General features: G+C 43.7%; 1 protein-coding gene across 1 annotated transcript in view; it reads right to left on the reverse strand.

Moving 5' to 3' along the window:
* LOC142301400 (tyrosine 3-monooxygenase-like) overlaps nucleotides 1-14,492 on the reverse strand; it is a 207,858-nt gene that overhangs the window by 22,175 nt on the left and 171,191 nt on the right. The window contains exon 11 of the mRNA XM_075342399.1: nucleotides 5,708-5,841. Coding sequence (XP_075198514.1) covers nucleotides 5,708-5,841 — 134 coding nt within the window. The remainder of the gene's footprint in view (nucleotides 1-5,707; nucleotides 5,842-14,492) is intronic.

The raw sequence follows: 14,492 nt of genomic DNA on the forward strand, positions 1-14,492 counted from the left end.
GGGGGTGCGCAGCATGGGGGATGTAGCACGATGGGGAGTGCGCAGCATGGGGGATGTAGCACGATGGGGAGTGCGCAGCATGGGGGATGTAGCACGATGGGGAGTGCGCAGCATGGGGGATGTAGCACGATGGGGAGTGTGCAGCATGGGGGATGTAGCACGATGGGGAGTGTGCAGCATGGGGGATGTAGCACGATGGGGAGTGCGCAGCATGGGGGATGTAGCACGATGGGGAGTGCGCAGCATGGGGGATGTAGCACGATGGGGAGTGCGCAGCATGGGGGATGTAGCACGATGGGGAGTGCGCAGCATGGCGGATGGAGCACGATGGGGAGTGCGCAGCATGGCGGATGGAGCACGATGGCGGGTGCGCAGCATGGGGGATGTAGCACGATGGGGAGTGCGCAGCATGGGGGATGTAGCACGATGGGGGATGTAGCACGATGGGGGATGTAGCACGATGGGGGGTGCGCAGCATGGGGGATGTAGCACGATGGGGAGTGCGCAGCATGGGGGATTTAGCACGATGGGGAGTGCGCAGCATAGGGGATGTAGCACGATGGGGGGTGCGCAGCATGGGGGATGGAGCACGATGGGGGGTGCGCAGCATGGAGGATGGAGCACGATGGGGAGTGCGCAGGATGGAGGATGGAGCACGATGGGGAGTGCGCAGCATGGGGGATGGAGCACGATGGGGGGTGCGCAGCATGGGGGATGGAGCACGATGGGGAATGCGCAGCATAGGGGATGGGGCATGATGGGGGGTGCGCAGCATGGGGGATGGAGCACGATGGGAGGTGCCCACCTCCCCCCAACACACACACACACACACAGGGAACCACAAACACCGCCATACACAGACACCCACACACACAGACAACGCTGCACACACACAACACCCAACACACAAACACCGCGGCATACATAAATATACGCACATACCGCACAACACACACATTGCACAAAACATACCTCCCCCCAAAACACACCACACCCACACAAACCGCGCAACACACACACACACAGCACTCCACAAACAACGCAACACACATACAACACCGCTCTCACCCCCCGCCACACCCAGACAACACCCAGAACATGTACAGCGCCCTACACAAACACTTGGTAACTACACACAACAACATCTATATATATATATATATATATATATCTATATCTATATCTATAACAAAAATCATACATGAACTACACAATACGTAAATTCTAGAATACCCGATGCGTAGAATCGGGCCACCTTCTAGTTTATTTATAATTATAATTTAATTTAATTATGCACTGAGGGGAGGAGCTGGACATCAGCTGTGAGCCACGGGCCACACCTCTAAAATCGGAGCAGTTCACGGAATGAGGCTGCATTGCTCTCTCCTCTCTCTCATCTCTATCTGTCTCTCTCTCTTTTTCTCTCTCTCTTTTTCTCGCTCTCTTTCTCTCTCTCTCTTGTTCTCTCTTTTTGTCTTTTTCTCCCTCTCTCCTCTCTCTCTCTCTCTCCTGTTCTCTCCTCTTCTCTCTCTTTTCTCCCCTCTCTCTCTCTCTCTTCTCTCTCTCTCTCCTCTCTCTCTTCTCTCTCACTTTCTCTTCTCTCCTCTCTCTCTCTTCTCTCCTCTTCTCTCCTCTTCTCTTTCTCTCCCTCTCTCTTCTCTCTCTCTCCCTCTCTCTCTTCTCTTTTCTCTCTCTCAGACCTGGCGATGATCAGCTGATGCGGTCACCTGACGGCATCAGCTGACACTATAAGTCGAGCGGTGAGGCCGGCTTTTTATCGCCCAGCCGGCTAAACTATCAGCTGATGCTGTTGGACAGGAGTCTGCACAGAAGTGTGTAGTTTGGGGTTTTTTTGCACTGATGCATCAGCTGATTGTATAAAAGGCGTTTATACAATCAGCTGCTGTGTCATGTGATTCAGGCCCTTGAAACTGACACATCATCTGATCGCTTTGCCTTCCAGCAAACTGATCAGATGATAATGGATCTGGATTGGACTGCGCGGGACCCTTGACCCAGGATTACTGTGGAGGAAGGTTCTTTATTTCAATAAAGATGGAGTCACTTATTGTGTTGTGTTTTATTTCTAATAAAAATATTTTTCTTTGTGTTGTGGTTTTTTTTATCTGTACTAGAAATTCATGGTGGCCATGTCTAATATTGGCGTGAAACCATGAATTTCGGGCTTAGGGCCAGTTGATAATATACAGCTAGCCCTAACCCCATTATTACCCAACGAGCCACCTATCATCAGGGCAGCTGGAAGAGTTGGATACAGCGCCAGAAGATGGCGCTTCTATGAAAGCGCCTTTTTCTGGGGCGGTTGCGGACTGCAATTCGCAGCAGGGGTGCCCAGAAAGCTTGGGCACCCTGCGCTGCGGATTCCAATCCCCAGCTGTCTAGTTGTACCTGGCTGGACACAAAAATTGGGCGAAGCCCATGTCATTTTTTTTTTTAAATTATTTCATGAAATGCATAAAATAATTAAAAAAAAAAGGGATTCCCTATATTTTTGGTTCCCAGCCGGGTACAAATAGGCAGCTGGAGGTTGCCCGTAGCTGCCTGCTGTACCTGGCTAGCATACAAAAACATGGCGAAGCTCACGTAATTTTTTAGGGGGGCAAATAACTCCTGCATACAGTCCTGGATGGAGTATACTGAGCCCTTTAGTTCTGCAGCTGCTGTCTGCTACCTGACTGTATGGAGGAGAGTAGACAGCAGCTGCAGAACTACATGGCTCAGCATGCTCAATTCACTAGTGTATGCAGGAGAGCAGACAGCAGCTGCAGAACTACAAGACTCAGCATGCTCTATTCACTAGTGTATGCAGGAGAGCAGACAGCAGCTGCAGAACTACAAGGCTCAGCATACTCCATCCAAGACTGTATGAAGGAGTTTTTTGCCCACCAAAAAAATGACGTGGGCTTCGCCATATTTTTGTATGCTAGCCAGGTACAGCAGGCAGGTACGGCTGCCCCCAACCCCCAGCTGCCTATTTGTACCCGGCTGGGAACTAAAAAAAATAGGGAAGCCCTTTTTTTAATTATTTCATGAATTTCATGAAATAATTAAAAAAAAAAATCGACATGGGCTTTGCCCCATTTTTGTGTCCATCCAGGTACAACTAGGCAGCTGGGGATTGGAATATTCAGCACAGGTTGGCCCGAGCTTTCTGGGCCCCTCTGCTGAAAATTGCAGTCCGCAGCTGCCCCAGAAAATGGCGCTTTCATAGAAGCGCCATCATCTGGCACTGTATCCAACTCTTCCAGCAGCCCTGAAGCTGGGTGGCTTGCTGGGTAATAATGGGTTAATACTAGCTTTGTTTTACTAGCTAGTAATAAACCAGAGATTGTTAATGTCAGGCAAGTTTGACTTCGTCATTAAGAATCTCCAACAAAGGGTTAAAAAAACCACACAGAGAAAAAATACTTTAATAGAAATATATACACAGACACACTTAGAGACTCCATGTTTATTTCTCCCTGTGGCAGCCAGTCCTTGCATGTGGGCTGACTCTGTAAAGTGGGCCCACATGCAGGAACGGGGAAGCTGACCATGTGCCAGAGCATCTCGCCGGTACACGGAGATGCACAAATGAGCACCGCGTACTGGAGAGATGCACTGACAGGACCTAGCATGACGTCCAGCCATGTGACCAGTCTGTAGCCAAATATCGGAAGGAAAAGCGGCGGGAGACAGAGTGCAGGACGCGTCGCGGGGACCTGTAAGTTTAATGGCAATGTTTATTAACTGTATGTGTACATGTATACTGTGTTTTTATGTGTTTGTGTTTGCCTGCCATTGTTTTCAATGGGGGTCAAAGGCGTTCATCGAATGGAGCCTCCGTTCGATGAACCGAACCAAACTCGAACACTTGGGGGGTGGCTCATCTCTATTCATGAATACACTTATCCGGAGGACATTGAACAAAAATAGTGTATATGGCAGAATTGCAAGGAGAAAGCCACAGTTCACTAAAAAGAATATTGCTGCACAATTGTAGTTTGTGTTCTAAGGCAGGGAAGTTAGCCATAAACATGAAATAGCTGACAGGCAGCTGCTATTTCTCCCAACTCCACCATAGGATTGCTGCTTCCAATAGGTGGCGCTACAGTTTGTCTCCTTTCCTGGAGAGACAATTTGAATAATTCCCAGAGGGGCATTGCAGCTATAAGTCCCCTCACCACTGACAGCCAGATTGGTTTGTCAGGTCTCCATAAGGAGAATAGTCTTCCCCCGTGATCCCCACAAAGCTTCCCATAAGCAATCACCCCGAAACAACATGTCTGCAAATTGGGATTCTGATCTGGCATATATCCTAGGTCATATGAAAAGGCTTGTTAAAAGGCCACTTTTGACTTTTAGGATTGCTGCTTCCAATAGATGGCACTAGAGTTTGTCTCCTTTAGGGAGAGATAATTATTTGAATAACTCCACCACAAACATGAATGCTCAGCAAGGGAGAGCAAGCATGGTATCTCGATGAAAAGACACCAATAAGCCATGGTAAAGGATGTGCAATTCCTCTTTTCAACAAATTTTCCAGTGAAGATATCTGAGGCTCTGATACACATAAGAATGTTATTCGATCCTAATAAAATTAGTTCAGCTGACTTGTATTTTACTTTTATGACCATCTTAAGACTATTTGTTCCTTATTTTCCGCAATGATCATGTCTCAATAGTACACAATAACATGGACCTGCATAGCAGAAGAGTATATTGCTTTGGAGATTGGTTAACATGGTTTCAGGTGAGGACTACACATTGAAACATTGGATATAATGATTTCCTTTCTCCTATTACGACCTGCAACATACTGCAATTGAAAAACAAATACATCAGCGCAAATGGTTCCAAATATGTTTTTTTTTTTTTTTGTCACTAGTCGTAATTTGCCATCGACACGCTTTCCATAAACTTCAATACAAGTCGCACGCAACATGAGACTTGCGAGTAAAGCCTGCTTTACACGTGGCAATTTCGCATACAATATCGTATGTGATTTGCAACGCCCCCATCGTATGTGTGGCACGTTCAATTTGTTGAACGTGCCACACAAACGATTAACCCCCATCACACGTACTTACGTTCCATACGACCTCGATGTGGGCGGCGAACGTCCACTTCCTGGAGTGGGAGGGACGTTTGGCATCACATCGACGTCACGCGGCAGCCGGCGAATAGAAGCGGAGGGGCGGAGATGAGCGGGGCGTAAACATCCCGCCCACCTCCTTCCTTCCGCATTGTGGGCCGGGAGCCGCAGGAAGCAGGTAAGATCTGTTTATCGTTCCCGGGGTGTCACACACTGCAATGTGTGCTACCCTGGGTACGATGAACAATCTGATGTGCAATTCCAGAGAAAGGTACGATGTGTATGCGATGAACGTTTTAACGTTCAATCGCAATCGCATGTACCTGTCACACACTGCAATGTAACTTACAATGCCGGATGTGCGTCACTTACGACGTGACCCCGCCGACACATTGTAAGATACATTGCAGCGTGTAAAGCAGGCTTAAGTGATTTGCAACTTGGCTGTTTTATTTACAAAAAAATCAGAGCTCTAAAATAGTTGGGTTACAGTAAGTCACAGACAAGTTGCACAAATGTTTTTGGCAAGCAATGTTTTAGAGAATTGGTGTTACGTGACACATATCGCCGTGTAATCACAGCTTATTTCACACAAATGTAGTTCAGCCTTACCTCAGTTTGACTTTGGAGTCTTCAAAACTCTCTGATACAAAGTACACAGGCTGAAAGGAATTGTCCTGATAGGGCTGGATTGCGGTAACTTCCGGATCAAAGGGTTTAAGTTCTGGTTTACTTGAGAAAGCATACTGAAAAATACAGCCATAGATATAGTAACTATATTATATGAGTATTTCATAAAAAGTTCTAAATAAATTAGCAGACTAATAAATTTGTTACTAAGGTTTGATTGACTATGGCTAAAAAGGTTTGTCTTACATAGAGACTGATTATGGCTAAAAAGGTTTGCCTGTACCTACACCGACTATGGCTAAAAATGTTTGACCTCTACCTAGACCGACTATGCCTAAAAAGGTTTGCCCTCAACCTAGACCGACTATGCCTAAAAAAGTTTGCCCTGTACCTTGACCGACTATGGCTAAAAAGGTTTGACCGCTACCTAGAACAACTATGCCTAAAAAGGTTTGCCCTGTACCTAGACCGACTATGGCTAAAAAGGTTTGCCCTCTACCTAGACCGACTATGGCTAAAAAGGTTTGACCTCTACCTAGACTGACTATGCCTAAAAAGGTTTGCCCTGTACCTAGACCGACTATGGTTAAAAAGGTTTGCCCTGTACCTAGACCGACTATGGGTAAAAAGGTTTGTTCTGTACCTAGACCGACTATGGGTAAAAAGGTTTGCCCTGTACCTACTTCGACTATGCCTAAAAAGGTTTGCCCTGTACCTAGACTGATTATGGCTAAAAAGGTTTGCCCTGTACCTACTTCGACTATGCCTAAAAAGGTTTGCACTGTACCTAGACCGATTATGGCTAAAATGGTTTGCCCTGTACCTAGACCGACTATGCATAAAAAGGTTTGCCCTGTACCTAGACCAACTATGGCTAAAAAGATTTGCCCTGTACCTAAACTGACTATGCCTAAAAAGGTTTTGCCCTGTACCTAGACCGATTATGGCTTAAAAGGTTTGCTCTCTACCTAGACCGATTATGGGTAAAAAGGTTCGCCCTGTACCTAGACCGACTATGTATAAAAAGATTTGCCCTGTACCTAAACTGATTATGGCTAAAAAGGTTTGCCGTGTACCTAGACCGACTATGGCTAAAAAGATTTGCCCTGTAGCTAGACTGACTATGGCTAAAAAGTTTTGACCTGTACCTAAGTCTAGATAAGTCTGAGAGTTGCTTTTCAAGAACCTCATTATTGTCAAGCATCTAACTCAGAGAGTCCATCCAATTTAATGGGAACTCTGTCATAAGCCCTTTTCCCTGTGGCGTCACAGGACCAGTGAAACCTTGTTGCAAGATTTTCCCATAAAATTTTAGCTAATGGTAGACATTCAGTAAATTAATTGATTAATATTAATACTATTGTGCAGATTCCCATGTACATGATGGAGCAGAGAAATAATTGTGTATTCAGAAATCATCATTATGTACATTTCCATTGCTTTCTTAATCCAATCAATATTTTCTCATTCCCTTCTACATCCTTTCTAGCAAACCATACAAGCAGTGAAAATGTATTTTATAAGCATTTGTTTAGATACAGTAGATCCATGAAGAGTCTATAACATTGACAAAAAGACCCCTTAAAATATACTGTACATATAATATATATACAGCGGGGGAACTAATTTAACACAGCACCAATGATCTACGTAAATATATTTCTAACGGTGCTATTGACATGAACTTCTCACCAGATGTCAGTAGGAACCCATCCAATCCACAAAACAAAGAAATCAAATCAGAGATGTCCATAAATTAAGTTATGTTTAATAATGAGAGATGACACAGGGAAATAGCATTGAACATGCTGAAATGTAATTAATATTTCATACAAAAGTGTTTGTTTTTGATGGCAGCTCCAAGATGCCTCCTGCATGGAGAAACTAGTCACATAAATTGCTCAGACAGAGGGATATCTAGGCCTTCCGACATTCAAGGCAAGAATTTAATTTGATGACACCGCGAAGCGGTTTTGGCAGTCGTCATGTGACCGCTCATTCATATGTGATTTGCATACTTGAATTCACATGCCGACGAGGTACTCTTCCTAATTGTCAATATTCAGTGAATAACTTAGAGAAGCAAGAAGAAAAGCCAGTTGTCACATGACCGTAAGTATAAAAATTGCATATGAGTGGAGTGGCCATGTGATGACTGCTGGAACCAGCAAGCAGGGCTGAATCCTGACAGTGAGTATATTACACACTGTTAGAATTTGTCATGTTAGGCCCGTTTCACATGTCAGTGAAAAACACTGACGTTCTTCACTGACGTGTAAAACACGCACATTTCCCTTCATGTTCCGTGATTCACGGCACACGTGGGTTGTCCATGTGCAATCCGTGATCCGTGATTGCATATGGACATTACTCACCTGCCTTCACTGCTGCTGTCCATGGTGCTGAAGTCTCTGGCTCTGCAGCGTCCACCCACCGTTCTCAGCACCTACTTCCTAGTCGGGTTTTCCTGCTCTTATTAATATTCATGAGCCAGGCAGGAGCTGCCGAGACCAGAGGCTGCAGAGCGAATCGCAGGCAAGGTAAGTTGAAAATATTTAATATTTAATATGTCCGTGATTTTCTGGTACGTGTTTCACTGATCACACATGGATCACACCATAGTGTGGTCCGTGGGTCATCAGTGATGCCAGAAAAAAACTGACTTGTCTCCGTGCAGAATCACGGCCAAGGGTGTACGCTGCACGGAGACACGCTCAGTGAAAAATCACTGACGTGTGAGCAGACCCATTGATTATAATGGGTCTGCGTATGTCAGTGATTCTGGTACGTTTTAAAAAAAAAGCACAAACGTACCAGAATCACTGACATGTGAAAGGGGCCTTACACTGCTTAATTTTATAATTAGGGGGTTGTCCAGGTTTGAGACAAAAGTGTGCAGTCACTGAGGTGACTGTAGGCTTCTGTATTCTCACAGCATGCACACTGACTACTTTTAGGATTCTCTCTTGCCAGTGACAAGACTGGATGGTTATGTGAGTTTGCGATTTGTATACTTCTGGCCACAATCTTACTAGACGTGTCCACCCTTGATCAATTAATGTTCATTGAGTAATGCAGCACAGATCTAGTTGGCATGTGAGTGCATGGATGTAAATTGCATACTTGCGGTTTTGTGACCTCTCACTCTTACCGCTGGCACCAGAGAATTCTGACAGAATGCAGTAAAGTACAGTAACTGCAAACTCATCACAAACTCAACCCCATTAATTTTCTTAAAATAAATAAAAATATAGTAGCCTTTAATGTGTCAGACGACATAATACTTTACTACCATAGCCATGTATCACGCATTCTTACAAGTTATGAATCGTTACATGTGTACAGGATCAGAACTAATTAGAGCACAGGAATACATCACCAGAACCATTAGAGGTACAAAAATACATAACTAGAACCACATCAGTACAGAATCACAGCATCATAACTCTCATCAGTACAGAAATACATCACCAAAACCACCAGCAGTAACGAAATTCATCATCAGAACCACTAGTAGTACAAACTACATCCATATAGCCCCTGTTAGTAGAGGAAAACAGCATCAAAACCCTCATCAGTAGAGGAATACATTACAAGAACGACCATCAGTACATGATACATCAATTGTAATGTCAGGTCAGATCTATATACATTTGTATTTCAGGAACCAACAACTCCCAGTACCTCCTTTACAATGGCAAGGAAATACTGAGAGTTGTTGCTATTAGCCCTTATAAGACTGCAGACCATAAAGGAACCACATTACTGATGAGAACTGATGAGAATTAGTCATTATTACAATTAAACATTTATATCCAGATAACTTGATAATGTATCTGATCAGAGTATTTTTCTTTCTTTTCTTCATCTTGTCCAAAAGCCATGATGACTTTTCATATCCACAGCTCGTCTCGGCAGACTTTCATCTTCTTCGGTGTTCTGCATCACATCTCGGAACGATACCCTTAAAAACAGCAGAATGATTATAATGCTCCTGAATAAAAATATCTACCCTACGCTGTGCACCTGAATAAATAATTGCCCCTAACTATGGCCCCTGCACAAAATATGATGCACTCACTCTTATGGTACATGGCCACCACATTGCCCTCTCCTTTCCTTACAGAGCTCCTTCTTCACACTGTCCTCAAAACTGTGTCCCCACTCTATTGCCCAGTCTTTATACTGTGCCCCATCACACTCCTTTTCTTTAGCATACTGTCCTCTCCTTGCTATGTCCTCACACTGTCCACCAAGTTCTGACCCCTCTCCATACTGCCCTTCACACTACCCAGTCTCTATTTTGTGCCCCCTTGCATTTTTCTCATCTCATACTGTCTCCTCACTACCTCTCCACTCATTCCCCCTCGTCCCCCATACTGTGTCCACGCTGATCCCCCTCACCCCTCTTACTGTGTCCACAAACATTCTTACCTTTGATCCCCATACTGTGTCCTCACCCATCTCCTCTTACTACTCATACTGTGTTCACATACATTACCCCCCTTGCTTTCCATACTGTATCCAGACCAATCCTGTCCCTTACTGCCCATACTGTATCCTCAAATTACCCCCTTACTCCCCATACTATGTCTGTATACATTCCCCCTCACTCCCCATACTGTGTACACATACACTCCCTCATCATGCTCTGCATACTGTGTCTGTATACATACCCAGGCCCTCTCTCCCCATACTTGTTTCTCAAATTTCTTTCCACCTTTCCCTAATTACAATAAATGTTTGGTGTTTTCAGCTACACTAGAGAACTTGCCACCAACACTATCAGCCGCCTATGTGGCACTGGCGAGTGACGTCAACAGAGTGATCAGCTGATCTGATCATGCTGCTGACGTCTACCTGACCCGGAAGTGCTGGTGACCAGGACTTCAATTGTACTTGTGTGTACACGTTCACTCAGCCAGCTGTCAGCTTGATAGCCAGCTCAGAGAACAGCCGACTCCCAACTATGATTTATTTCTGAAGAAGGAGGTTTCCTGCTCCGCAAGGCATAGGATAAAAATAACTTTTAATAATCTTCAATGAACCTTTGAACTTTTTCTCCTGAACAGCAGTGCAGTGTTAACCCTTTCATTTTCATAAGTAACCCTATTCATCTTCTGTAGGGACTGCTGCAGCCGGAATCTCTCCATCCATGAGCATATAGTAGTTGTGAATCTCAGAACTACCTCAGGGGAGTACTACTCGCCCTAACTTCATTTTACCCTCACCCGGGTAAGACCCTATCTGTGCCTATTATCTTTCCCATTCTCACAAACTAAAAAACTATTCAAAGTCTGAAAGTCTTCTGGGCACCTTTTCTGAATTCTGATCTCTAGCTCCTTCCTTTAAATTTCTATTGGATTTAGGTCAGATTATTGGCTGGGCCATTCTAGCAGCTTTATTTTCTTTCTCTGAAACCAAATGAGAGTTTCCTTGGCTGTGTGTGCTTCTTCATCATTCTGGTAGATGGCAGCAGATTTTTATCAAGAATGTCTTGGTACATTTGTCCATTCATTCCTTCAATTAAAGTAAGTTTGTCATTGCTGTAAGCTGAAAAGCAGCCCCACACCATGATGTTCCCACCTCCAGACTTTACTGTATAGTGTTTAAGGCCTCTAATCATTGTGTCTATTATGATACCCAAAGAGTTCAATTTTGCTATCATCTGACCACATTATATTCTCCCAGCACTTCACAGGCTTGTCTAAATATTACTGAGCAAATGTTAAATGCACTTGAATATGTTTTTTGGAGTCTTGCATGGTGCTTACAGGCCATGGAGGTTGAGTGCATTACTTATTGCTTTCTTTGAAACAATTGTCCCTTCTGATTTCTGGTCTTTCTTCAGCTCTACACAGGTGGTCCTTGGCTCTTGCACAACACTTCTGATAATTCTTATCACTTTTTTGTCTGAATTATAGGGGGGAGCACCTGGTCGTGGCCCATTCATGGTAAAATGCAGTTTAATCCACTTCCGAATTATGGCCCTAACTGTGCTCACTGGAACTTTCAATAGTTTAGAAACTCTGTAACCAATACCAAAAGTTTGTTTTTCAACAATAAGGTTGTGAAGGTCTTGAGACAGCTCACTTGTTTTACATATCATGAGACGTCTCATGTTTGGTACTTTGGTAATGAGACACCTTTTTATAGGCCTTTAAGTTGAACCAGCTATTTTTCAATAAGTGTCAGGATTGTTTTTTAATTACTGATAGATTTCAGCTAGTGAAAAAATGATTAGAATCTGGCTCGAGTGTAGTAGGTTGGTGCCACAGAATAACAAATGGTCCTAATAAAAATCTTATGCTCGGGCACACATCTGGCTAACACATATGGCTGAAAGCAAATATAAGCAAAAAAAACTGTAGGTTTTTCTTAATGCTATTTGTTGGTGCAAAAGACACGTTTCCGATGTTTCAGCCCTAATTCTGAGTCTTTGTCAAGGAAATGCATCTATGTGGTACAATAAACAAAAATATTTACAATAAGTACACATAAAACGAAATGTGAGGAAGCCAGGGAGGGAGCGTCTACTGCACCTGCAAGCAACACAGGCGCCGTTGACACTCCGTCCATGGCTTCCTCACATCCTAGTCCTCATTGTCGCACTTCTCACTGCATAGCAGCTAGATATTGGGAGCACATCCACCTCTGCATCCGGTCTGCACAGGTGCCTGATTCGTGGCTCATGGCCATTTGACGCCCTGGACTAATCAGGTCATCACAGGGTTCTGCACAATCTTTCTCTTCCCGTGCAGGACCCCCCATGCTTCTGGGAACCTAACTTACAGTACTGCCTCCACCAGCATTCACAAATCCTAGTGACACTCTGTGCCATACCTGCCAGGCACACCAGTGGGCTGCTTAAACAGAATTAAGTTCACAGACTAAAAACTCCTTAATTTGAAAATTATCAATTTTATTAACAGAAGCAATTAAAAACACTTCCACATTATATAGAAAATATTCATTGGTGCCATACAAACATTTCAAACATATATCCCCCTTATTTTTATAGTCCTATGTGTTACCCCAATTTAGGAGCAAGAACAAATGTCAGTAAGGCGCAATATAAAAATATATCCCTAAACAGTCCAATAGTCAAGGGTCCTACAGTCAAGATCCCTAAAGGCAGCACTTTTTACCCTAAATTAGTCGGTTCTGCACTGAGATATAATTCCATATATACTGCCACTTCCTATATTAGTGAGGAGGCTGTCAACCTTCTACCCCTAATCGACCCGACGCGTTTCCCCTTCTAATAGAAGGTTCTTCAGGGGTCATCAAAAAGTAGTATAGAAAAATACAATTAATTTATACATTATCCTCCAATCATACAGTGAATACAGACATAGTTTTTGTAATCTCCCCAAACAGAGTACATCAAACAAATGATCTACAATTTGTACATATGACTATTATAGTCTCCTCTGCTGCTGTCGTATCTTTAGTCTCCAAAAACTGCCAGGTAACACAGAGTTCCACAAAATATTAGCGTGGATGTTACCGAACAAAGAATTCCCATTATAAAAGTATTTTTCAGATTTTTGTCATCTCATTCGGGACAAGGCTGTATATTCTAGGTGAATGATGGTGTCACCTGAAAAATTAAAAGAATTTTGTGTCCCAGACAGTTCATATTTTCAGGTGTAATTACCATCAGGAATCTCACAGTAAATAATCATGGCAGAAGGAGATACCAACCTCCAGAAGGTGCACAGGAGGAGAATAACACAGAGGTCCATCACCTCAAAACCAGAAACACCTATGTGCCCATATAATCAAAAATACCTATTAAAAACATGCCCATTCATAATTCCCCTTCAGCAAGCTTTTTCCTTTTCTGTGTCCGTGTAGATGAATGGACTAGAGTCCTATGGAAAAAGCAATACAATCACCAAGTGCCTATGCAACACCCCATATGGTGCTGCATATATCTCTAAAGTCAAACATACCCCTCAGGTTGCAATTGGCATGTCCTGGTCCAAATAAATTTAAAACTCTGCATAATGAAAGGTAAATGAAAAGAGTCCGTCACATAACACTCACAGCTCTATAGTACATGTCAGCAGTTAGAATATCTCAATGAAGCCTGTTACTCACATATACCAGCATGTAGTTGGGGCTCCCTGCACTGTTCAGAGCGTGCCCAGCCTCTGCAAAATCCACATGGAGACAGCGTTCACTTCCTACTTCCTCCCGTTACAGATCATATGCTGTGAAGGGGCCAATCAAGGCTACCCTTCAATGGAGATCCGCCCATAAACCAGGATGACATGCTCCTCGTGTTCATCCAATCGCATATTGCTGCCTTAGAGTACATATCACATGCTCACATTGGGCCAATCACAGCCGTCCCAGTTGCTAGTCTGTTTACATAGCAGGGTAACAGACACGCTGTTTCTCCTCATTAAGAAAATCAATACAGCATGGTTGTGTATCCCACCCACCCCCAATCACATGCCATAGTGGGCCAATTAGGGTGGACAGCTCTGGGAAAACCACCCACAAATCAGACACAACACAGGTCATGTCCATCAATGATTCCAGGACTCAGCATAGAGCAGTGGTCTGGGTGAAGCTGCAGGCGCAGCCAACAAGCTGTAGTCCCAGCGTTTCCAGTTCTATTCAGCCAGTCAACGCAAAATAAATCATCTATACAAAATTGTTTCCTTTTATTTTATGTTTTTGTTTTTTTTGTTTTTTTAAAAAAATCATTAAATTTAATAATGAACCGCTGGACCAAAAAAAAAATAAAATATAT

This window comes from Anomaloglossus baeobatrachus, chromosome 4 (assembly GCF_048569485.1).
Source record: "Anomaloglossus baeobatrachus isolate aAnoBae1 chromosome 4, aAnoBae1.hap1, whole genome shotgun sequence".
Lineage (NCBI taxonomy): Eukaryota > Metazoa > Chordata > Amphibia > Anura > Aromobatidae > Anomaloglossus > Anomaloglossus baeobatrachus.